This window comes from Prunus persica, chromosome G2 (genome assembly GCF_000346465.2).
Source record: "Prunus persica cultivar Lovell chromosome G2, Prunus_persica_NCBIv2, whole genome shotgun sequence".
Taxonomy (NCBI): Eukaryota; Viridiplantae; Streptophyta; class Magnoliopsida; order Rosales; family Rosaceae; genus Prunus; species Prunus persica.
Window position 1 is genome coordinate 24,276,063 of NC_034010.1, and position 26,104 is coordinate 24,302,166.

At 37.5% G+C, this 26,104-nt stretch overlaps 4 protein-coding genes across 5 annotated transcripts; 3 read left to right on the forward strand and 1 right to left on the reverse strand.

The window, feature by feature from the left end:
- LOC18785358 (vacuolar amino acid transporter 1) lies at nucleotides 1–9,049 on the forward strand. Its single transcript, XM_007218908.2, has 13 exons — nucleotides 1–990; nucleotides 1,855–2,073; nucleotides 2,888–3,216; nucleotides 4,265–4,479; nucleotides 4,770–4,793; nucleotides 5,967–6,147; nucleotides 6,523–6,742; nucleotides 6,954–7,089; nucleotides 7,674–7,693; nucleotides 7,981–8,120; nucleotides 8,329–8,372; nucleotides 8,476–8,538; nucleotides 8,729–9,049. The coding sequence occupies exons 2-13, from the start codon at nucleotides 1,889–1,891 to the stop codon at nucleotides 8,825–8,827; spliced, it is 1,656 nt and encodes a 551-aa protein (XP_007218970.1). The 5' UTR covers nucleotides 1–990; nucleotides 1,855–1,888; the 3' UTR covers nucleotides 8,828–9,049.
- LOC18785522 (thioredoxin-like 3-2, chloroplastic) lies at nucleotides 10,469–13,362 on the forward strand. Its single transcript, XM_020557752.1, has 5 exons — nucleotides 10,469–11,182; nucleotides 11,504–11,578; nucleotides 12,193–12,259; nucleotides 12,910–12,927; nucleotides 13,013–13,362. The coding sequence occupies exons 1-5, from the start codon at nucleotides 10,845–10,847 to the stop codon at nucleotides 13,115–13,117; spliced, it is 603 nt and encodes a 200-aa protein (XP_020413341.1). The 5' UTR covers nucleotides 10,469–10,844; the 3' UTR covers nucleotides 13,118–13,362.
- Nucleotides 15,250–22,429, forward strand: LOC18785355 (pumilio homolog 4). 2 transcript variants are annotated; one of them, XM_007220220.2, is made up of 12 exons: nucleotides 15,250–15,724; nucleotides 15,904–15,971; nucleotides 16,295–16,976; nucleotides 17,706–18,531; nucleotides 18,665–19,250; nucleotides 19,338–19,479; nucleotides 19,559–19,666; nucleotides 20,167–20,379; nucleotides 20,457–20,567; nucleotides 21,207–21,401; nucleotides 21,674–21,848; nucleotides 21,943–22,429. In XM_007220220.2, the coding sequence occupies exons 3-12, from the start codon at nucleotides 16,305–16,307 to the stop codon at nucleotides 21,978–21,980; spliced, it is 3,066 nt and encodes a 1,021-aa protein (XP_007220282.1). In that variant the 5' UTR covers nucleotides 15,250–15,724; nucleotides 15,904–15,971; nucleotides 16,295–16,304; the 3' UTR covers nucleotides 21,981–22,429. The 2 variants fall into 2 exon arrangements, with proteins under 2 accessions (XP_007220282.1, XP_020413340.1); XM_020557751.1 differs by having other exon boundaries at nucleotides 15,250–15,664.
- On the reverse strand, nucleotides 22,394–25,577 carry LOC18786830 (protein ROOT PRIMORDIUM DEFECTIVE 1). Its single transcript, XM_007219169.2, has one exon. It carries the CDS (start codon nucleotides 24,096–24,098, stop codon nucleotides 22,866–22,868), a length of 1,233 nt encoding a protein of 410 aa, XP_007219231.2. The 5' UTR covers nucleotides 24,099–25,577; the 3' UTR covers nucleotides 22,394–22,865.

Below are 26,104 nucleotides of genomic sequence, written 5' to 3' on the forward strand. Positions count from 1 at the left end.
AGATCTATATGACTGCACTCCCTACGTCTATGTGTACGCCCATAACATTTAAAAATTATTAATTGAAGAATAGTTACTAACATTCATTTTCTTTGCATATAAAAAAAATCTATAGCCTATAGCCAATTAACCATGTAAACCTATTTTTAAAAAGAAAAAAAAAAGAAAATATAATGGATCTCACATTAAAAAATATTAATCCACCCCCATAAAATTTCCTGGGTCCACCCTTGTGTCCCATAATGTTTTTCCTGGTTTCCCCCCCAAAAAAAAAAACAGCCTTCTTAGAAAAAAGTGCAATTATAACTCAAATGTACACTTCACTTATTTATTTTAAATCTTAAAAAGAAAATATATTCTGTCATTTGAAAACGCTTTTACACTGCCAAGCAATCCCAAAGGCACTCCAACAACACCAGCGCAGGAGTAGATTACCAGCTTCCCTTTGGTCACTTATTAACCGACTTATAATTACCTGCAATCCCTCAAATAATTAGCTAAAAACCACCAAATAATTAGCTAAAATCACGCGAATAAATTTTTTTAAGAAGAAAGAAACCCAGACCCACTTGAATTCAAAAAGGCAATCAATTATAGAAGCTGACACAAACCAGGGAGTTCTACAAACTAAAATAAATGTAAAAAAAAAAAAACAAAGCAAAACACTGGCAAGTTCACGTTCACAGAACCACAACCATACCATACTGACTGAGAGAGACAGACGTATCTCTCTCTCTCTCCCCCTCTCTCCCCATATATATTGGTTGTGTAGACGATAAACGTACAGCAATATCTTCTCTCGCTCTGTTTTCCTTTGCCTCTGTTTCTCGTTGTTTCTGGTGCTTTTCTGAAAAAGCCGGAGTCTTTTTCAAATTTTCTGCCTACCATAGTACCACTCTCGGGTTTCAACAGATTCTTGAATCCCAGAAAAAATCAAATCTCCTTTTCGATTCGCGGGAAACAAAAGCAAGAATCCAAAGAACAAAAAAGGTTTACTTTTCTTTACTTCTTTAGTTTTTTTGGGTGCTCTGAAGCTCCTGTAATAGCATGACACTTCTCGCCTTTGAAGATTTCCTTAGTTAATTTTTCTTTCTGGTATTCATTACGTTCCTCTGAATTGTACCAGAAGACTTTATACATACTCTGTCGCATCCCTTGTTTGGTTTCCGAGAAAACCGAGGAAAAACAAAAGAAAATTTCCGATCACATATCCTGATATCCGCTTTGCTAGTTCTTTGTTTTTCTTAAATTTTTATTACAGAATCCGGGCTTAGCTGAATTGGGTTTATTGTTTTGTTTAGGATAATGCATCAATCAGTGGTTTCAGACCTTAAGTCAGCTTTGTCTTTTCCTTTATTTTCTCGGAAACCAAACAGAGTGTAGCATGTAACATGCAGGGTCCTTTTGAAAACTTCAAACTTCAGCCAGCTAGAATTTCTGCTAAATCCGTGTACCATTATGTCTCTACCAATCTGAGTGTATTCTTTTACTAAACGATTTTTAGTTTTCTCTCTATGGTATGCAATTTCATGTTTTATTTTTTTTTGGTCTTCTTTGTTATGATTTGCATTTTTGCTAGCTGTTACTGTCATGTCATTAAGCTTATTTAGCTGGCAATATAAATTTTTTATTTTTTGACTACATTCAGACGTTCTGTTAATCCCAAACAAAGAAGCCATTATCTCTACCTTCTTAGTATCAAACAAAAAAGAAAAATGTGTCCCAAGCCTAACTTTGTTCTCATCCGATTCATATTTTTTCACTGTTTTCCCAAGTAGGCCAATTGCAATTTGGAAACCCTTTAGCCTGATCAAGATTTTCATTGGTTTCTTGGTGTTTTGGGAGTTTCTGCAGAAGGTAATTGGCAGAGGAAGATTTGAAGAAGAAGATGAATAACTCAGTCTCGGATCGCAGTTTTTACATTGAGAGTGAAGATGAAGAAGATGAGGAAAAGGAATTCAACAAAAGCATAGAAGATGGAGGAAACGACTCTGATTCTTCTGAATCTTATACTGAAAATCAGCAGCAGAATATTCCCAGTTCTTACAACACCCAATGGCCTCAAAGTTACAGGTTCTCTCTCTCTCTCTCTCTCTCTCTCTCTCTCTCTCTCTCTCTGTTAGGCTGCTTGAAATTCTCAGCTCGTTGTATAATTTTCCATGATTCTTTCTTGTCCAGTTAGGATTTTTACCGCAGAAATATGTAGTAAAGGAAAATTTACTACTTCGATATGTAAAATTTTGTGGGAGAGTAGTGACAACATGGTTTCTGCTGGAGAAAATGAATGGTAAAATTTGTTGGATTTGGTGATAAAATCTTACTTACTGAGAATAGAACTCAAAACATGTTACTATTGCAGTGGTGATTTACAGTCAACTAAAATAATCTCCTAGAAACTCTATACAAAGTAAAAGAAATCCGTTCCAATATTGAAGTAAAGTCGGCCAAAATTTCAGTTGGGTCAACGTCAATATTTGGCTGCTTTAACATTTTGGATTGTTTAGGCCAAAAGAATAGAACTTTAATTTGGGATTATTAGGTGGTAATGTAGGATGAAAAAGTAAATTTGCTTTGTTGCTCTTTGAATCCTTCTTTTTAACTCGCTGGAAAAAGGGAGTGATTGATATGGCCAATGGCTCTATCAAAGGTCTCCACAGAAGTATAGGCTGGCTTTAGGCTTGTACTTTTGCTACAATGACTTGCTCTTTGATCTTTTTAGTTGTCTTTTTCGGCTCCATCAAATGTCTCTAGAGAAGTTTACATTGATCAGTCAAATGAATGAAATAACTGATAAAAAACTGACTGATTTGTTATGCTATTCTGGTGATGTATTTTTTTCAATTTTAGTTCCAAATTAATACCTACTGTTTGTCATTTACTGTTTCAGGCAATCCATTGATCTGTATAGTAGTGTACCATCCCCTAGTATTGGGTTTCTGGGCACTCCTTCATTGTCAAGATTAGGAAGTTCATTTCTTTCCTCATCACTGACAAGAAGGCACACTCCCGAAACATTACCTTTCTTGACGAAACCCTCGGTACCAATAGTTGCGGATGAGCAGCAACAACAGCAACAGAGACGTAGTTCTCATTCTCTCCTTCCTCCTATTCATTCAAGGAGGTCTTCTATTAGAAAAGATGATAAACCATCCAGGGTTTCTCATGAACATCATCCTATTTCTCGCCACAGCTCATTCACACAAGCTGTGATTAATGGTAAGTATGGGCAAAGCACATGCTATTTAATTTATTCCTGTCATTTATGTTTTGTACACACATATTTGTTCATGCAGATTATGCCTGAAAGAATTGTGCTATGTAGCACAGTTTAAGTCTAGAAATTATATCTCTGTCATCAATTAAATCTCTTTAACAATACATCAAATTCAAGTAATTTCTGGTGTTAAGCACTCTGAAGAGTGTGCTTTTGTCTATGAAATGAACATCCATGGTCGTGATTAGCTGAGTTAACTACATTTGGATTCTGATCTGCCTAGTAATTTCATACATATTATGATAAATAGTTATTGTGCCCTAGGATGTCCAATACATAATGAGATCATACTTTTTATGTGTTCTAAATGCAAATCCAGTGAAATTATTCCAAGCAAAGGAAACCCAAATCCTGCACCTACAGACAGTTAGAGCTTCATCATGTGTCAGCAAAAAAGTTGCAGGGACCACATAGTCCAGTATGATGGTTCTATCCTTTCAATTAAAATCAGTTTGTTGCCCTTCACATGTCTCAAGATAAAGTAGAAGCTGTCTGTTCAAAACATTCTCCACTTACCACCAAAATTCTCTTTCTACACTGCAATTTTGAGCTTGTTCTGATGCTAACATGCATATACATGACATGTTTGCAGATGCATCTTAATTTAGTATTTCAAAATCTGACCATGTTTTAGTTATTTCTTCATATCTTTGAATATTATAGAATTTGTCTGTAGATCACCACATTGCTTTGTCCTTACCCTATTGTTATCTTCATTTATGAGCTTTCGAACAAGCAAGACTCTGTTTATTTCACATGAGTTGATGAGGTGGCTCACCCCCGATTGCACATGGTGCACATGAAAAGATCTACTAAATAAGTACTAAAACTGTATTGGTACCAATTAACTTGTTTGGCTTGGCTTGTGTAGCTTTCAATGCAGATTTACAATTTGGATCCTTTTTTTAACTTTGACTATGAACATATTATATTGTTTGTAACATAATTCCGAGCTTGATCGTTGTCCACTCACCATTTCCTGTGATTCAGGAATCAATGTTCTTTGTGGGGTTGGAATCCTTTCCACACCATATGCAATCAAAGAAGGAGGATGGCTTGGGCTCTCGATTTTGCTTATATTTGCAGTGCTTTCCTTCTACACTGGTTTGCTCCTGCGTCGCTGCTTGGATAGTCAGCCTGGCCTTGAAACTTACCCGGACATTGGCCAAGCTGCATTTGGTACGGGAGGACGAATCGCCATCTCGGTAAGCTTACCACATTTATATATTACTTAAAATTCTCCTTAGGTAGTTTGTATACAGAGTCATACTATTTGTACCACATTATGAATCACATCTTTGATAGAGACGAGATTCACATGCATAAATGAATCCCATCTTCATTTGTCATGTTTGAGATGTGGTTGTATAAAATTTCATCAATGTTGCTATTTCTGTCGTTTTAACAACAAATAAAGTTAAAACGTCTATTCGAGAGTTCAGTTGAATGGCTGCTATTTCTGTCGTTGTAGTGATTTGTTTTTTTGTGGGTGCAGATAATACTGTACGTGGAATTATATGTAAGTACCAGCTGGCTTCACTGAGTGAGTATTTTACTTTATTTGTGCTTCACCTATATCTATGGTTTGAAATGGAACACATGGATGGGTGGAAAAAAAGGAAGTCGGGCTCCAGTGGGGCCCACCCTCATATTCTCGGGTCCCACATCTGGATCTGATTGATTGAGTTGAGCCTATAAATTGGGTCCGCATTTTTGGATCTTATTGGTCACTTGTTCTTGACTAGCACATATCAGTGAAGTGACCATGTGGTTCTTGTCTTGGTGCTCATTTACCACAATTTCCCATTTGAATACAACAAGCTGTTCCTGGTTGGCTGATTGTTCAGTTCTCATTTGATCTAAAAATCCCAGTTTCCTTGAAAATTATTTTTCTTCCAATGTTCCTGAAAAGAAAAAGCTTGATGGGTTCTTTTGGGATTTTCTTTAAACTTTTTTCTGCTTCTCTTTAGGATAATGAGCATTTTTCAATGCATGAGATGATTGGAGTTCCTTAAATCATGCCAACATTAATCATTTTCAGTATGAATGACTGTTAGGACATCACATGAGACACACTGATGTATTTTTCTGATCTCTTGAGTGCAGCATCTAATTTAAATTGCACTCAAGGCTGCCTTGAAATCCATATCTGAAGGAGGTTCTTCGCTTTTTAGGGAACTTTAGACTTTGCCATTTAGAATTTGGTATGCAGATAATGACCAAACTGGCTGTTGCTGGACAAAATTATGGATTTTCTTTTGTTAGAACCAAGCTTAAATGGTTGTTTAGCCAATGACGCACTTATCCAAATGAAGGGGTTGTTTTGTATCATATATCCATCATCAACATTGTCATGCTGCTCTGAGGCAATGCATCAGTAATACTCGTCATTTAAATGCTTGCATTTGTAAGGATTGATCATGCACCTCTGTTAGAGCCATTAATATCACAGCCTTTGCCAGAAGACTTATGCAGCATGGAATTGCATGTTCTCAAATTAGGAGACCTGACAGGAAGAACATCCCATAATTTTTGTTGCAATTGCCATACACCTGCAACAGCGTTTCGTTTTATAGTTAGAAAAACTTATAGCTTAGATCATGTTGATCTTTAACCTTGACATTTTGAGTATTTTTGCTTAATAATTTTAAAGCACATAAATCACCTATTTTAAGTTTCCCTCTATTTGCAGGCTTGCTGCATAGAATATATAATTTTGGAGAGTGATAACTTGTCTTCACTATTTCCAAATGCGCACCTAAGTTTGGGCGGATACATGCTAGATTCTCGCATTTTATTTGCGATTTTGACCACCCTTGCTGTTCTTCCTACTGTATGGCTTCGAGACCTCAGTGTTCTTAGCTACATCTCAGGTGAGTTTGGCAATTTGAATATAATCCATGTATTCTATACATCTAAACATTCTATGAAATGAATTTGCTTTGTCAAGCAATATTTTGATTATGAATAGGAATATCTAGACTAGTTGGCCAGACCGGTAGTGTCAAAGGTTCAAGTTTGTTGTCTATGAACCAAGAAAAAGAGTGTTATTCGAAATTGAAGTCCTATTTGTGGCCAAAAATAGTTGAAGCTTTGGTGGCTGACAATCACGTTTAGATAGTGAATTTTCTTTACCAGTCTTTTTTCTCTCTTGAACCTTCTGTATTCTCTTGGACTGCAGTAGACTGTTAACCAAATGCATGCTATTCTCTTGACAAATTCTTACATTTTACTTGTTTTACTTCCAGCTGGTGGAGTTATTGCATCGATCGTGGTGGTCCTTTGCTTGTTTTGGGTTGGTCTAGTTGATGGAGTTGGCTTTGAGAACAAAGGAACACCACTGAACCTTTCAACTCTCCCTGTTGCAATGGGTCTCTATGGCTACTGCTACTCAGGACATGCTGTTTTCCCAAATATTTATACTTCATTGGCAAAACCAAACCAATACCCTGCAATCCTCTTAACATGGTAAACTAAAGATGCTCAACTATATTTCCATTTAATTTAATAATAAATTTCATCAGGATCCAGCTTTAGTTTTTTCACACTCGTACTGCTGTCTACCTTTTTGTGTGAAATTTCAAAATTCCCTTCACGTCTTACCGGAACTGCAATTATTTGTGAGCAAATGCAACTTGTTATACTTCATTTATGTACTTAATTGATTTTTTCCGTGTAGTTTTGTGATTTGCACTATTTTGTATGGTGGAGTTGCTGTCATGGGGTACACAATGTTTGGGGAATCAACAGCGTCACAGTTCACTCTCAACATGCCTCACGATTTGGTTGCCTCCAAGATTGCTCTGTGGACGACGGTATGCTCATGATTTTTTATTTTATTATGGATGTTCTCTTGATGTTTTTGACTTTATTATTTGCACAATTATCAAGAGGGGAATCATGCTATTTTCCTTGTGTGTTTTGCACAACTATCAACCAGAAAATCAACTTTTTATCCCCTCCGCCTCTGGAAAACCATGCAATTATCAAGCCTTTCCATGCAGTTGTTGATAAATATAGATTTGTTGTTTCCTTGTCCATTGGAGGTAAAGAAAACTGGGATTTGATTTTAGGTTTTAGGCTGTCGAGAGATTTTACCATTTGGCTAGTTGGCTAGTTGGCTTGTTCATTCATGTAGCCTGTAGGAATGGTTTATCCAACTTTTTAGCACCATTTGATTTAGGCTTAAGTCAATAGATTATAGAAGGAACCAAAAATCTAGGGATGGCCTTAGGCTGCCTACAGTTCTCTTCAGCAGGTCCTTTTTATGCCTATTGTTTTTCCTTAGGCACCTCAAACATTAACTTTATGTGCTTTCTCTGTGTTGTGAACCTTTCCTTCTATACTTAGAATTAGAACCGGTGGCTAATACTATTATTGGGTATTTGTTCTTTTGCAGGTAGTCAACCCATTTACCAAATATCCTTTATTGCAAATTATGCAGATAATGAATGCCATCTGATACACCAGCACACACGCATCACACAAACAACACACACCCGTGCACAATTCATATAGTCTAGAAGGTATTTTGTGCCTTCGACAAACATCAGAAAGAAACAGTAACTCAACTCTCTGAAGCATAATGAAATTGAAGAATCATTTTTGTTTCTTTTGTGCCTATGTTGCTCAATGTCAACGCACACACATGCGCACAAGATAAAAATCGGAAAAGACTAGATATGTTTCGCCTTAATTAGAACCACGTATGCATTAACTATATCTCCCGTCGCAATGAGTCTGGAGGAGCTGGTTCCATCAAACAAGTCCCATATATACGCGATCTTAATTAGAACGGCACTGGTTGTCTCTACCCTGGTAGTTGGTCTCTGCATCCCCTTCTTTGGTAAGTCTCCCTTGAACTTTCTTTATTTATCATTTCCGTTTCATTGCCATGGAAACTGTCTTCCTATACCTTTTGTCTCTTGGTAACCACATGTGCCACAGAGAAAAAGAGAACAGACATTAGATAGACAGGGAACAGCAGCATCTCACTTGGCACGCTACATTCACCATTACCATACTGTTACAACTTCAATTTTAACTTATCGCAGGTCTGGTGATGTCGTTCATCGGATCTTTATTCACAATGCTTGTAGTAAGTTTTCCTTTGTATTTGATTACAAGAAATATATTTTCAAATTTCAAATATCAATCTATGAGTTAAGTTACACTATATTAACAAAATATAATGTTTGCAGACCTTGATACTTCCTTGTGCTTGTTATCTGAGTATCCTGAGAGGGCGAGTAACTCGGCTTCAGGTATGTCTGTTTCATACGCTTGTTAACATTGGTTTTGTCAAAATAGGCAAACAAGAAGCACAATCACATTGTTACATAGAAAAGTGCTTCATATAATTTCAATGTTGATCAAAGAATGTGAATTCCAAACCAACTCGTTAACATTTTAATCTGCTCTTTTTTTTTTTTTTTTTTTTCCTGCGATTGCCAGGCAACACTTTGTATTATAATCATTATAGTAGGTGTTGTATCGTCTTCCTTTGGAACGTATTCGGCGGTTTCGAAGATTGTTCAGAGCTTGATTCACTGAAGTTTTTGGGACATTTTCTTGGAACAGTGAGAGAGAACATGATTATTAATGTATTGTGGATCCTTAGAGAGTATATATACTCTCTTGGTGTTCATTTCCAGTTTTGAGCCATCTTTGAATTTGTTGTATCATGCAATAAATCCTGTCTTGTTTCCATTATTATTTGCAGTAATATTACATTTTTTTTATAATAAAAAATATTACTAACTAGATGCTTCCATATTTCTGTTAGTAAGACTCTGCATCGGTCTTGTCAAGTAAGAGGAGGCTCTCTTTATAAAAATCACCATCGCTAGACTGATATCCAGAAATCCCTAGTTTTTTGAACTGTTTGCTCAGAAGGTCCAGTGATACTAGTTCCTTCCTTGATTTACATAATGTAGTAATTCTCATACACATTATAGTAATTCTCATATACTTACTCTTACTCACCAATTTACATTATAGAAAGAGTAAGTAATTCTTTTTGCCAGCCACATATACTACAGGAAGAATCATTCGTTAGAACCAAACGGGAAAGAATCATCCATTAGCATTTTCTTTTTCATGAACTAAACGGGGCCTTAGTCACAAGCCAGACAAAGAACTACATTTTGGTTACACACTTTTTAAACATAACATATGCAATTGTTGCTCATCCAAGAAGGATAAATATTCTATTACTTTTTTACTGACATTTTTTATAAAAGAAAAGGCTGTAGTATTCATTGTTGGTATTTCTATGTAGAGGAGGGTTAGCGTCGGTTGCGTGTGGGCGGGTGATGAAATATGGGCTGATTGTGTCAGCCGTTGATGTATGTTGGTTTTGTATAGGACCTACATTCATCAATGGCTTAGATTTTGTCACATGTACAGAGTACCAAAAATCATACTAACTTATCATTTGGGCAAGAGACTTGTAGTTAGGAGCAGTTACTTATGCACCTACAGTCTTATATTCAAATTTCTCTCCTTAATATTGCTTGTATATAAATTTTTTTTAAAAGCAAGCCGCGCGGCTATACTATATATAAAAAAAAGACACGACTAGCGATTTGGCGCCACGTGTCAAAAAACGTATAAACGCGTGGCTATACTATTTATAAAATAACTATATATATAAAAAAAATAAAAAATACCAGAGTAAAGCCGCGCGGCTGTACCCATTTTTAAAATCCCAAGTATAGCCGTACCCAGCGATTTGGCGCCAGTCAAACAAATTATAGCCGAACGGCTCTACTATTTATACAAAAACTGAAAAAAGCGACCCCAGTAAAGCCGTGCGGCTATACGCATTTTATATATTAAAAAACCCAAGTATAGCCGCACGGCTACACTATTTATAAAACAAAGACTACTAAAAAAAAAGACATGCCGAGTGCCTGCCTAGAGATTCGGGGCTACATGTCCAAAACAGTTTGGGAAAAAATTTAGAGTACAGCCGTGCAGCGATACTCATTTTTTTAGAGTACAGCCGTGCAGCGATACTCATTTTTTAAAAAAAAATCGGAGTATAGCCGCGCGGCTAGACTATTTATAGAACTAAAAAGGGAGGGATTCGACGCCACGTGTTAAAAAGTATAGTCGTACGGAGATATTATTTATAAAAAAACTAAAATTGAAAATATTAATAATAATAAAAACCAATCATTTGGGCCTTGTGCAAAGAAAAAAAAAATCGGCTATCTTTAACTGGGCTAAGTGTGTGTGTTTGGGCCTCCATCAGACGCCAAAAACAAAAAGCAAAAAGAGAACCAAAAACAAAAAAAATGGCGGCTGTTACATTGGTTCTTAACGAACTTCAGTCTGACGTCACTTCAGCAAATCTGACCGTACCCGCTGGATCGAACAGTCCGGGTGTCTTTTATTCCGTTGGTTTGGTCAGGCCATGTGGGTCCCGCTACCCTCCAGCCACTAATCCCGTCAGGCGCCGCTATTTTCCGTGCGGCCAAACACTCCCTTCCGCCGTCACCTCAAATCCTCTGTCCACGGTCCTAAATAATCCCAAGTCGACAGTTGCTTTCTCTTTCTGTTCGGCATGTCCGTGGTACCTACCCACCCTGCTCTCAGACACCTGGGAACCAGGGCCTCACGTGACCCTCCAACTTCACCCGAACTGAAAATTTCGATCCTGAGCTTCAGGCTCAGAGGGCCAACTCGCTACCCATCGTCTTCAAATCCTCTGGTCTTTTCCCGTAAATTTGATGAAATTCGGCGTCCAATTAGGGCCGTAAATGCTCTGAGCCAAGAAGGGTCGTTGCAAGAGCTCGATGATACGCCGGTCTCGGTGGCGCTCGTGCCGATTTCCGGCGAGACCCAGTTCGACCGGGTCATGGCCCAAGCGCAGCAGCTGGAGGAATCGGTCGTTGTCGTTTGGTACGTATCTGGGTTGTGATGGGATTTTGATTTGTTGAGGTTTTTGGGTTTTTGTTTGGTGGGTTCTTTTCATTTGGGTTTGTTTGGTTGCTGAGAAATGTAGGGAGAGAAAAAGATGGAGGCTTTGACTTGCGTTTCCATGCTTAAGTGAAAGGAAATGCATAAAACTTTATTGGGAACTTGTGATTGGGTTGTGATTAAATTTTGCAAGCAGAGCAGTACTTCACTTCTTCCATTGTTCAGAAATTTTATGATTTGGCATTAAGAAATTGGTAGATTTTCCTTCTTTGAAATGAAACTTCAATTGAAATGTCTCTGTAGGATGGCAAGCTGGTGCAGAAAATGTATATATTTGAAACCAAAATTGGAGAAGCTGGCAGCTGAGTATTATCCAAGGTTAGTTTGGCACTAGTTCACCCTCTATCCAGTAGTATAAATTATAAATCATTTTCACATTGAAACTTCAGAACATTGATATGTCCCTCTATTTAAGTTCAATTTTTCTGAGTTCCATCTATGCGTGCATTAATGAAGAGGTTTTGAATCAACTTAAATCTGCATTCTTTTAGTTTGCCAATTGTCAAACTCTACTAAAATTCTGATGAGCCATTCATGGAGATAATAGAATAAAGCTTCAAACTCTACTAAAATGCTTGCCCTTCTGATATCCCTGCCCTTGTAGAAGCATCATTCCTGGTGCTCAACTTATGATAATGTAACGGTGAGATTTCCATACGCAGTCTGCAAAAGTGGCATTAAAATTATAATAGAAAAATAAATGTGTAAAAAAGGCAGAACAAATTGACACACATTAAATCTCTCATTTGTATATACAGATGAGTATTTTAAAGCAAAGTGAAACTTGTCATGCATTCATGTATGTAAAGAATTACATACATGTGTACATATGCATTCTGTGTGCTTAGATAATTCAATAGTATGTTATTGTTCTTGCTGGATTGTAACTCTGCAGTGGAGAATAAATCTAAATCTTAATTAATTTCATGTAGATTGTGGTTCTATTCTGTTGATGTCAATTCAGTTCCTCACAAGCTTGTTGCTCGTGCTGAGGTCACTGTAAGTTTTTCATCTCACTTGGAAGAATATGTCAGTATGGTTTGTATTTGAATGGAAGTAGGGTCATGTAAGTTTGGGCTGAACGTCAATTGTGAAGTGTATAGCTTCATGGTAATGAGTAAAAGCCAAATATCCAAAATCTTCTGTGGGATATGGACATGGCTTTTTCGTCATTAGCTATGGAAATCTTAGTAACTGATCAGTGAAGTGATATGTAGTCTTCATAAGTTTGTGGTTTTGACTTTTGAGTTAGTTTGGTAGTTGTGGACATCATTTGAAGTTAATGTTGTTTGCACTTCACGTGCAAGTGAGAGGGAGGGAGGTGGGGGTGACTTGCAAAGCTATATGAGTTTTGAACTTTGTTAGCTCCACCAATGCTATCTAGGTCATCTTTATATGATTAAGTCTTTACTATAATCCCATGTATCTTGTGCTCTGCATTTTAAAGCCATCCTTTTTTTCTTTTCTTTCCGGTGCATCACATGATGGGTTTCCAAATTCTGTATTTCTGTGATCATACAACCATGGGAATTCTTAAACTTGTCAATTGTATTATTTTTGCCTTGCTTCAGTCATATATGTGAGAAGATGTTCACTGACAGTTGTGTTTTTTTGTGCTATTTACACCGTGGGCTTTCATATCTGTGCAGAAGATGCCAACTATACAGGTAAATCCTCTTTGACGAACTTGGGATGTTTTTCCTCCCCCTTTCTATTTTCTTCTTCGTAGTAATCAGGATGATTATGTTACAGCTGTGGAAAGACGGCAAGAAACAAGCTGAGGTGATCGGTGGTCACAAAGCATATTTAGTCGTTAATGAAGTTCGTGACATGATTGAAAATGAGGATGACACGTGAGGTTTGGTAACATGGACAATCATATTATTCACAGATTCATTAACATGAAAAATCAAAGTTGTAAATTTTTTTTTTTCATAAATATATAAATATACCAGATTTAGGGTAGAGAATAAATTGAAAACTGGTTCTTTTGTTTTCAGTAAGAGGTATCCCTGGCTTAGCCAAATACAAATCCCCTATTAGCTGGATAACCATGACTTTTCCCCTTGTTGTGTGGGTTGGAACCCAGCTTTTGCTTGGATAGTCTCCTTTTGCATCAGCACTACGAAACACAATGCTCATGTTATATTTGATCTGGAGGAAATTTGTCACCTTCTTTCAGCATCACGTTGTAAATCAACCAGCAAGAAAATCGCAGGGGACTGCTATTTTGACAGAAGATGATCTGCAGACTTGCTAGATTCTTACTTGAAAAACTAGTGCCACACTTTTTCCTACTTTAAGAGTATAGAACATAAAACATAAGTTGAGAGCAGAAACCCATATATTTTTTCTTGGCCAGCCATATGCAGAAAAAACAAGCAATAACAAAGAATACATCTACTCATTTGTAGAGTAGATTCCACTAGAATAATTGCATTGAATTTTTCTGTCCTCAAAATTACATTAGTCATTTACAGAGCCGAACACTCTAAACTCCCAATAGAAAATCTTCAGAACTATTGCCTCCATTAAATTCAACCTCCAAATTTTTTCAACAATTGTGATGCAGAACTTATGAGGCTGATGGCCAAGTACAAAACGATAGGTGAGTATCTAGTGTTGTAAGTCATGACCAAGGACAAGCTTGAGCCGACGGTCTTTTCCTATGATTTTCTGAATGAATAGCTTGAGCCAATGGTTACCTCTTGGTATTTTAATCAGGATGAATAGTTTTCATCAGGGCCCCAATCCATTCACGAACTGTGATGTGGGTGCATTTGGCCATGGTGGGTTCTGTGATGTGATGCCGTTGATGGCGGTTTCAGGGCAGTAGATGAGTGCATCCCAATTCCCATAGGTGTGCAGCAAATGCAATGCAAGGTTTGTGGCCATACTTTCAAATAGGTAGCAAAACTAATTATATGAAGACATTAAAAAACAGTAACAACCGGAGAGCAGCATTTAAAGGATTAAAGAAGCTGATGTTGCTGCAGACAGGGCAGCAGCAGCATGCAACTACGAGAAGTCACAAACTCAAAACTCAAATAGGTAGCAAAACTGAAGCAAACTTTCTTCATCTTCTACATTTTCGTTTGTATGGTTAAGTTTGCAGCGCGGGCATCTAAACGGTTCATACTTTGGACAATTGAGCAGAGCTGAAAAAGTCTCCATAATTAGCTCCGACTTTTAGGTTTTGTTTGGTTCACCATCATGTGAGCTTGGGTGGGCTGGGACCCATAGAGGATGCCAAATTTCTTATCTAATTTAATGCTAAAACCCTAATGCAGAAGAAGTTTTGTTTGATAATCTATTTTAAACTAATCTAAATTACAAGAGGAGGATTCGAATTCGGGTGCAGAATAAGAAGTACATTCGTTTTATCTAACTTGGCTAAGTCCATATCTAATGAAGAAAAACTTTGACCAAAACAAAAACCTTATATTGGCCTGACCATTTAATAAATTTCAGGTTCACAACACTTCAATTGTTGCACCCAATTTAGTAGGCTAGGAAAATTTTTTTAAAAAAAATTCAAGGTCCTCAAGGAAACAAAATTTTGTACACATTTGCTGTTAGGCAAGCTCAATTTTCTAAAAAATGATGCAAGAAGCTTGTAGTTCAATTTCTAAAAAATGATGCAAGAAGCTTGTAGTTCAAGTGGTTAACAATATTTACCTATGCATTCAATGTCATAAGTTCGATTCCCCCCTTTTTAATATCGCTTGTATAAAATTAAAAATAAAAAATCTCTAAAAAACTGTAGACTTGTCAATAGATACATAAAACATCTCATTTTTAGCAAACTTTTGGGGAATGCATTAACAATAATCAATGGTTTTTTGTGAGAGTGCAAATAAAATTACGATTGCAAGAGTGTGAGCCATTGCCTAAATAACATTAGAAAAGTTAGACATTTACTTGTATTTATAAATAAATTAATTAAAAAACATAAAGTGACATTGCCTAGAAAAGAAAAACATAAAGGTGGGACAAAATAAATCACAAAGAAACCAAATAAGGAAAAAACACAACTAAAAGTGAAGCCAATAAATAAATTTGTCACAACGCCCATGCACGTACCCCCTCCCCTGCACCGCCCATCACCGTCCATTCCTTAAATCCGACGGTCCACGTTTCCTCTCTTCCCGCCTCGTCCCCACCAAAACTCTCTCTCTCTCTAAAAATTAAAAAGCGGCCGTTTCGAAGGATATCAGGCCCACACGATCTCATCCCCAACCTTAGCTTCGCTCTCTCTCTCTCTCTCTCTCTCTCTCTCTCTTCCTTGTTTCTCTCTCTCTGTAAAGTTTCTCTCTAACCCTTGGAATTGTTCCAAAATTCGTTTACCTAGATTTTCGATCACACAAAAACCTTTAGCATCTCATACATTCATATATATAAAAGGTATATAACTTTTGTCTATACATATAAGAATTGGAGCTCCTTTGCGATCAATTTCGCGACGTAAGTCCCTCCCTCCTCCTCTGCAACGAAGTTTGATCCCTGCCATGTTTCAGTACCGATTTCAATAAAATTCATGAAAATTACAATGAGAAACGAATTTTCGAAAATTCATATTGTTATTTGTTATTGATCATATGCATGGGTTTGCTGATTTTGATATGTTTCATTATTTGACGCAGTTAGCCGAGGATCTGTTCGGGCTTTGTTTCGTATTGATCGATGTGAGGATTTCTCCTCACGCTAAGCGGTATGTAATTATTGGTTTCAATTTTTTATGTTTTGGAATGCTCAATTTTTGCTTTGGGAAACAAAAAATGGCTGGGAGGGGATGTCATAACGGGATTGAATTATACGATTATGTTTTTTTTGTTGCATTTTGGTCCTTCTAATTCAAAAGTTAGCCGTTTATGTACCCATCTTAACGATTTTTTTTATTATTGAAGCTGAAAGTAGCTGAATTTTTTAGAATTCAAATTGCCTATATGTTTTTGAGAGTTTAAATTTAGATTCTTTTGGTGGTTTACTGTGTTTATATACTGTTAATTTGTGTTTTTGTTTTTGATGATTTAGAGGTTTGGAGATGGCTACTGGGAGTAACATAGATATGCTATCAACCCTAGATAATAATCTGCAAAGACCCAATGGGAATTTAGAAGATGCTTTACAGAGTGAGCTTGAACTGATTTTAAGAGAGCAGCGAAATCAGCATGCCATTCATCGGGAAAGGGATCTGAATATATATAGGAGTGGCAGTGCCCCGCCAACTGTTGAGGGATCGCTAACTGCTGTGGGTAGTCTCTTTGGGAACTCTGATTTTAGGGATGTCACTAGTAGGATTAGTAATAACAATGGGGTTTTGTCTGAGGATGAGATTCGATCACATCCTACTTATCTTTCGTACTACTATTCACACGATAATATTAACCCAAGATTGCCTCCACCATTGTTGTCAAGAGAGGATTGGCGTATTGCTCAAAGGTTTCAGGTCGGTGGGTCTTCTTTTGAGGGCGTTGGGGACTGGCGGAAGAAGAAATTGGTAGATGACGGTGATAGTTTGTCGCTGTTTTCAGCGCAGCTGGGGCTTTCCGTACAAAAGGCAGAGAATGATTTGATGGAGTTGAGGAATGGCAATGGAAGCAATCTCCCTAAACAGACTTCATCTGAGTGGCTTGATAGAGGCTCAGATGGTTTAATTGGTTTGTCGACAAGTGGGCTTGGTGCAAGGAGGAAGAGTTTTGCTGACATTTTACAGGTAATCAGCAGTACATTCAAGACTTCACTCTGTAGCATTTATGTAGTTCTTGGTTAGACTTCGATTGTATGGTTTTCTTTCTGGATTTTGTTTGGATGCCATTTAACAGCTAATATTGGTATTTGTTTATTTCTCACAATTTGTATACTTGGGCGTCTTTATGTTGTTGATCACTGCCCCCCTTTGATTAGTATTGCTCTTGTGGGGAGGACTAGATGTCAGTTTGAAGCTTGCACACAGTTTATGCATATAGTCATTTTAGATTTGATATTTATTGCATACTACACGTGATCACACATTTCCATAAGTCCTGGGACACCCATATAGGGATAAAGAGCAAGGATGTAGCCAAGAGCATGATCCTACTCTTTAGAATCACTGTTGCAACTATCTGAACTGACTTCTGTTGGAAGTGCTAGCTTTTATATTGTATGCACATGACATAACAAATGCATCACGTTGTGCTAAGTTCTCATTTCTTTTTGCTTTTTCCTCTTCCTTTCTAGATATCAAGAAAATGCAGATGTTTATTAGTTCTTCCCAGTTCTTATGCAGAAATTTTCATTTTCCGGATTCTTTAAATTAATATGCTTGTATTTTCTCTTTGCCAAATAAATTCAAACGATGTGGTTTGGTTTGCCATGCACAACTACTGTGATGAATTGCTTGGTTTTGTTCTTGTTTCATCTTTTAGTGCCCTGTTTCATTGATAACTGGCATGTGCTGCAGGAAGGACTTGATCCACCTGCTTCCTTGACAAGGCCATCAAGTCGTATTGCTTTTAGTGATATCATGGATTCCACAGGCATGGCTGATGCCCGGGCAGTGGGGTTATGTAATGGAGTGGAGTCTGCAGAGGGCTTGCATAATGGAGCAGCTTCATGTGGCCTGGTGGGAGTTCAGAGCCATGGTACAGCAGCTTCTCATTCCTTTGCATCTGCTGTGGGTCCTTCTCTGTCAAGAAGCAGAACCCCTGAACAACTATTTGGGAGGTCTCCCAGTGCTGGTCTTCCTCCTGTGGGGAGTAGAGTATTTCCTGTTGAGAAGAAGAATGTTGCAGGTCCAGATATGCCAAAGGATAATTCTTCTGGCATGAATGATCTGGATATTTCAGCCAATTTATCTGGTTTAAGCCTGTCAAAAGGTAGATCTGTAGATGAAGATAGCCGTATTCAGTCTCAGCTTCATTTGGATCTTGATAAACAGCGTGATTTTCTGTTCAACATGCCAAATGGTCATAATCAGAGGCTGCAGCAGCAACTGATAGAGAAGTCAAATGCTGAAAGTTTTTCTCTTGCTTCGAATTATCCTCATTTAGCAAAACAAAATGGGATCATGACAAACCGTAATACATCTGATGGGCAAGCTAATTTTGGCAGAAGAACTTCTGCCAGTTTTTACTCAAAAGGGAGTTCTTCAGGCTTTGGAACTTTGGAAGGATCTAATGTTCATTACCAAGATGCAAATACTCCAGGCATGGAGTTTCATGGCCATTCTGGGGCCTATCCTGTGAATCCAAAGTTGAATATGACAATTAATAATCATCTTGATGCAGGTAATTATGTTTCTCAAATTTCTTCTGCAAATTTTTTTTTATAAAAAAAACTGTCATAGTATTTTGTTTGAATAAGTTAATTAGCATTGACAGTTCTTTCTCCCCCCTCTCCCCTCATTTTTTTGGAGTGCAGCAGCATTGCCTGGTAGTGGTGATGGGCATAGTATGAACAGACTGGGAAACAAAGTAGGGTCTGGTCTTCATTCTTCAGTTATGGACCCATCTTATATTCAGTTTTTGCAAAGAGCTGACTATGCAACACGTAATGTTAACAGTCCAAGTGGTTATCCTCCCAGTAAAAATCACTTTGGCACTTTGCATGGAGACTTAGAGGGGCTTCAGAAAGCATATCTTGAGGCATTGCTTGCTCAACAGAAGCAACAGTACGAGTTGTCACTTTTAGGTAAATCTGGTGGATTTAACCATGGGTATTATGGGAATCCATCATATGGGCTTGGCATGACATATCCAGGAAATCAAATGGCAAATTCTGTTCATCCTTCTGTTGGATCTAGTAGTCCAATGTTTCAGAATGAGAAGATTGAACGCTTTAATTCAATGTTGAGAAGTTCAATGGGAGGGTCAGTTAGCTCCTGGCAATCAGAGATTGGAAATGACCTAGAAGGACGACATGCATCATCATTATTAGATGAGTTCAAGAACAATAAGAATAAGTCTTTTGAACTTGCAGACATTGTTGATCATGTAGTTGAGTTCAGGTACTTATAATACTTTCTTTAGTGCATATTCTTCTTAGGTTGTTTTGGCTGCAATTCTGACTGCACCATCTTCTCCTCAAAATACAGTACTGATCAGTATGGAAGTCGCTTTATTCAGCAGAAACTTGAAACTGCCACTGTGGAAGAAAAGATGAAGATATTTCCGGAGACTATTCCTCATGCTCGTACCTTGATGACTGATGTATTTGGAAATTATGTCATACAGAAGGTATAAGCTTTGTATTCCAATACTAAAAAATGCAATCCTTACAGTTCAAAACTATTAATTTAATTGTGTGAATTTGCAGTTTTTTGAGCATGGTACAGAAAGCCAAAGAAAGGAATTAAGCAGCCAACTTACTGGCCATGTTTTGCCTCTCAGTCTTCAAATGTATGGTTGCAGGGTGATTCAGAAGGTGATTTTCCGATCCTCAAATTTTGATCTTCTTCCTATTTCTATCCTTTTAATAATGTCTTTCTAGATGTTTCCTCAAAATTTGCATTAGCATTGTTATGAAATCAGTTTGTCCAGTTTTTGCTTTGTGGAACTCTTTCTAGCATAGCATTTGTTGTTACTCTTGCCACTTAAGTGCTTCATTTCGCAAATGATGTGCTATAATGTATTTGACTATTTTGTTTCATGAGATGTTTATCTCATTGGACAAGAGAAAGATAAAGTTGTAAAGATGAAAAAAAGTTGTGGAAAAATTCAATGTTAAGCATGCTTGTGTCTTGTATGACCCTCATTTTGACTGATGACCACGTGCTGTTATGCTCTCTCCTATGATATGGAAAGGACACTTTGGTGGATGGAAGAAAACAAAGAGCCAATCATATTGTTTAAGAATTGTTTAAGCTTGGTATGAGATGAAGCATACTGGGAAAATAAGTTGTAATGCTCTAAATTTTACCATAGGCCTTGGAAGTGGTTGACGTGGATCAGCAGACTCAAATGGTGGCGGAGCTTGATGGTTCAGTCATGAAATGTGTCCGTGATCAGAATGGGAATCATGTCATTCAGAAGTGTATAGAATGTGTCCCTCAAGACCAAATTCAGTTTATCATTACATCCTTCTATGGGCAAGTTGTCACACTTTCCACCCATCCTTATGGTTGCCGTGTCATACAGGTTAGTTGTTGGCATGTTTTTTCCTTTTGTAGGGAATTGTTATGTTTACTAGTGCAAGTCTCTTTTGATGCCTACAGAGGGTTCTGGAACATTGCGATGATTCAAATACACAACAAATTATCATGGATGAAATCATGCAATCTGTATGCATTTTGGCACAAGATCAGTATGGAAATTATGTCATTCAGGTATTTTTACTCTTTAGAAACTGTTGTGTATATGTTTGAGCTACAAGGATTATCTTTAGTTATTTTTTCCATAAATAGCTGCTGATTGTGTATTAGTATTTTGTTAAATGAGTTAAATCCCAGAAAATGTGCATCGTGTCAGATGGAAATGCTTTTTTTAAAGAAGGAAAAGAAAATTGGATTTTGCTTCATGAGCGGACATATTGTCCTAACAAGATAACAACTTAATTGGTTAGAAAATATCATGTTCATGCTGACCAGATTTGATCTTGTTTGGGATTATTATTATGAGCATTTGTACAGAACTGGACGCCGAGGTACCTGATATATATACATTTTCATATTTCTATGCCTTAAAGATTATTATTTATGATATGTCTCTCACATCATCTTGTTTGGGATTATTCTGCGCATTGGCACAAAACTGGATGCCAAGGTACCTGATATTTTATAGACTACGTGCTTGAAAGCCAATGCTATTTATGATGTGTTCTCCCTTTGTAAACAATGTTAGTGTTATGTCTCTTTGAAAGCCTACACGATTTGTGATATGTAACATCAGCTATATGTACCTGATGTGAATGCTCATGTACTCATCATCAACTGTGCGTATCTGATATAACTATTCTTGTTTGGTAGCATGTCCTTGAACATGGTAAACCACATGAACGGTCAGAAATTATCCACAAGCTTGCAGGACAAATTGTAAAAATGAGTCAGCAGAAGTTTGCTTCTAATGTTGTGGAGAAGTGCTTAACATTTGGGAGTCCTGAGGAGCGTCAGTTTTTGGTGAATGAGATGCTGGGTTCCACTGATGAAAATGAGCCCTTACAGGTCTGTTCCATTCCTAGTTTTCTTAAACCTTATACGGTTTTTCTACAGAAGATAATATAGGTTCTGAATCTAGTCTATATTAGTGGTGGCAATTGTTTGAGCAAAATGGTAACACAACTCGAAAACGATTGGTTACAAGTTACAACTGTGCTTGCATGTTTGTGTAAAAATTGTGTCAGCCTGTTCAACACGATTAATAAACAAATCAATATATATCACGTTGACCCGCCTAACCTGTTGTGTAACCAAATTTCAAAAATGAAAATATGCAGGCCATGATGAAAGATCCATTTGGAAACTACGTTGTGCAAAAGGTTCTTGAGACTTGTGATGATCAGAGTCTTGAGTTGATTCTTTCTCGCATTAAGGTTCATTTGACTGCCCTGAAGAAGTATACCTACGGCAAACATATCGTTTCTCGTGTTGAGAAACTCATCACAACTGGAGGTGAGGCTTTTCCTACAGAAATTATGGACGTTATCTTTTTACATATACACAAAATACAATGACCGCTAACGGATCTTTGATCTATCAAATGCAGAAAGGCGCATAGGGATGTCAGCCTCGCATTCTTCTTGAGGCATCCAATTCGGAGCAAGCACGGCATTTTTCCTGTTGCCACCACCAATAAGAATGCACCTTTTGTACAGCTAACATGGACAGTGACCTTAGCAAGTTCATTTGATCGTATAATATACAGAGAGACTATAGTTGTAAATAAGCATGAAATCCAGAGGCCCCTGCGATATGATATTTTTGTCTATCCACCTCCTCGTATACATTTTGGCGCACCAATTCCAATCTGATCATGAAGACTCCACATGGAGGAGGAGGGTAACTCTAGCCTGTGGAGAAGTATGTGTATTCATTGTCTATATTACAGCATTAAGTGTAAATGGTTAACTGCATTTTGAAAGAGAGGGTAAATAGGGAGTGTTTATGTATGGTGGGGTCTTCGACTTTGATAACTACATGGTGTAAATATACTGCAATTTTCTCCAGGAGGAATCAAAATAACATTTAATTCACCTCTTTTTCATTCTTGTGTTAGAAAAATTCTTATTCACAGCCAAAATGGCAAATTAGACACAAAGGGTCGTCACCTTGTCACTTTCCCAAGGGCTTTAAAAGCGTTAAAAAAAAAGGCTTTACAAAGCGAATAAATCATTCGAGCCTGGAACAACAAAAGCACCTCCTGGTTTCAGTTCTATTATCGGCCTCATGCCATGCCAAGCTTGTTCTCCACTTTTTCATTTCCGGAAAGTGATTGCGCTGCGTAAGTCTTTGTCGATTTACGCTTTCTCATTTGTTGTTTTGAATTCTTCAGGCAAAAGATGTTTTACTGAATGTTCTTTGTAACTAAGCCTGTTCTTAGTAACTCCATTAGAAAACTCTCTTCAGCTCTCCTAGTTTTAGTTTAGAAGCAACTTCTTACCGGTCTTCCATTGGGCTACGTACTGAAAATCATCTACTAAGTACATCTGACACCTCCTTTCCATCTTCATTCTCAGAACCTGAATCCCAACGATCAGCGAACCGGCTATTCACTCTCCTAGTTTTAAAAATCGTCGCCGATTCCCTCATCAAATTAATGTACTTATTCCTTACACTTAAAAGTGGATGCCTCTGAATAGCAGATTCATCACAGTATGCCTCTTTAAGGATGGCTGTACAAGTCTTGTTCCTCAAAGACAAATAAAACATACTGGGGTGCCTCTCAAATGCTTTGTGCACCTTCTGTGGCAGCCCCATGTGCTTCTTAAGACACAGAAGCTTCTTCCTCTCCGCCGAATGCTCAACAAAGAGACTAAGCAACTCATGAAGAAGCCCCACAACTCGTTTTTCGGATATGTCACTATCCGGATCCAAATGCGAAAATTCCTCATAAGGTGAAACATAGGGAAGCTTCTGAAACTCCTTTAACCAGTCCACAATCTTCCTCCTCAACCTCAAACCCTTAGATGGGAAAAGAGGAAACTCAATTGCCTCCATTGGACCTCCAACATACACCCCTTTTTTCATTGCATTCCTTTGCACCGTAGACAAGACCTTTTCACCACTCTCCACAGCCAATCCCTTTAACCCATCTTCCATCTCCACAATCCTAAAAGACTCATCCAGATTCTTATCCGGGTGCTGCAAGAAATCATCAGGCAAACCCAAATACCACTGCATTCCTCGTATTATTTTCAAAGGCAAAACCTTTTCTTTACTCATCAGGATAAACTTTTTCAACCTATCCCTCAAGTCCTCCCTGCAATCCTCATAAACCCTTTTCTCCTCCCTATCAATCTCATCAGCTTCTGGGGTCAACCTAAACCAGGGAAGATTGTATTGTGGACCAGTAAACTCTTCAAAGATTGATGGGTAGAGCCTCAAGAACCTTGCAACCTTCATGGGGACCTCCAATTGTATGCCCCTTTTGGACACATCAGAGATTGGGATGCAACCACCGGGGTCCTGGGAAATGCAGTTCTTGAGAGAGATGATGGGTTTAAGCATTATGGACTTGTGAATTTGCTCGATTGAATCGTAGTACGAGTCTTTCTTCCATTTCATGTAGACATCGACATAGTTGAATTTCTGGGTGTATGTGTGAGGAGGGTTATGGGGATGGCGCAGGAAGGAAAAGATTGTTTGTTCAGAGGGGAAGATGAGGTTTTTTAGGGTTCTGCAGGTGGGTTTGTTGAATAACATGTATAGGGTTTTGGTAGGTACCTTCTACCTTGTATAGGTTTTTAGGAAAATCTACAAATTTGTAGAGTTTTTGAAGGGTTAGGGAGGGATTGCGTTTTACCTGATGAGAACAAAAATTGCAGGAATGGCACGAACAATACCGTGTCTTAATGAAAGACCCTTTGTACCCCAAAAAAAATTAAAATAGGGTTAATTAGTGATTTGCTCTTAAATTGGTACTTAACTTTTGATTTATCCCATATCATTAAGGATATGAACTTTTTATTTTCGCCAATAAAAGATAACACAAAATAAAAACCTTATTTCCCTGTTTTTTTTTCCTTCCCTCTCCCCTATGTTTTTTTCTCCCCCTCCTCCTCTGCCCGATACTTCTCCCGAGGCCAACCAACCCCAACCCCGACGCACCTCCTCCCACCTCCTTCTCTCTCTCTCGTCGCCCCATTCCCTTAGGCTTTAGCGTTTTGATATATATATATATATATATATATATATTTTTTTTTTTTTTCTTCCTTTGGTTCTCTATAAAGTGTGTCTCCCTCTCTCTTATCTCTTCCCCCTCTCTCTTCACAGACATCAGCATTGCCCACCCTTCACCCGCCCCCTCCTCCTTATGTCACCTTCTTTCTTCGACATCCACAACCTCACCTCCCAGAATACCCAAACAGCTACCCAAAAAAAAAAAAATTCAATATCAAAATCCTAAATAGCCACCCAAAAAGTTTCACGATCTTTATTATTAACCTCAACTTACTCCCCAAGAAACCCAAACAACCACTAAAAAGAAAAAATTCAAGATCAAAATCCTAAACAGCCACCCAAAAAATCTAGAGATATTTATTATTAAATTCTGTTTTCCTCTCTGTAACCTTGGTAAGGGGAGAAAGGGACGCGAAAAGAGAGAAAGTGGGAGGGAGAAGGAGGAGGGGGTGGGCACATGGGGGAGATAAGAGACAGAGGGTGGAGGATCGTGATGTTGGTGGATGTTGAAGAGAAGGAGGGGGAAAGAGATCAAAGAGACGGTGGTGATGTTGGTGGCTATCAATCAGAGGGTGAATTTAACATTATTTTTTCAATTTTTAATTTTAATTTCTATATTTAGTATTTTTAAAGTATGAAATTACCAATATGCCCTCATATTTAACGACAAATTGGATGAAATATTGAGAATTTAGATAGTAAGGGGGAAATTGGCCAAAAAAAAAGTCATATCCTTAATTTTCTATAAATTTAAATAAAAAAATAGGATTCATCGAAAGCTAGGTAGAAGTTCAGGGGGCAAATCACCAACTAAAATAAAATAAAACAATTATTGGATAATTGAATAAAGAAGGGCCCAACCAGGTTCGAACCTGGTGACCTCATGATCTGAGATCAAACATGCAGCTCAAATGCTCTAAAACTGAGCTATGGACCCATGGATGAGTAATAGTTTTATATTAAAATTACTTATCTCATTACACCAACTTTCATCTCATACATACGCATTTTATTATTCTTCCTCAAATTTCAAAAGTGAAAAACATTAGCACAATCACTGGTTTTTCTTTATTTTCTTCCATTTCACAAAAATAAAATAGAAAAACTTGTACTTGAAAAGGGAGACAAAGACTATGTTTTATGAAACATATTGCATGTAGGTACAAGTACAGGGGGCAAATCACCAGTTAACCCATTAAAATAAAATTAAAAATAATTATTGGATAATTGAATAAAGAAGGGCCCAATCGAGTTTGAACCGGTGACCTCATGATCTACAATAAAACATGCAGCTCAATTGCTCTAACACTAAGCTATGGACCCGTGGATGAGTAATAGTTTTACATTAAAATTACTTATCTCGTTACACCAACTTTTCATCTTATACATACGCATTTTATTATTCTTCTTCTATTTCAAAAGTAAAAAAAATAAGCACAATCACTGGTTTTTCTTTATTTTCTTCCGTTTCACAAACACAAACCAGAAAACCTTGTACTTGAAAAGAGAGACAAAGATTATGTTTCATG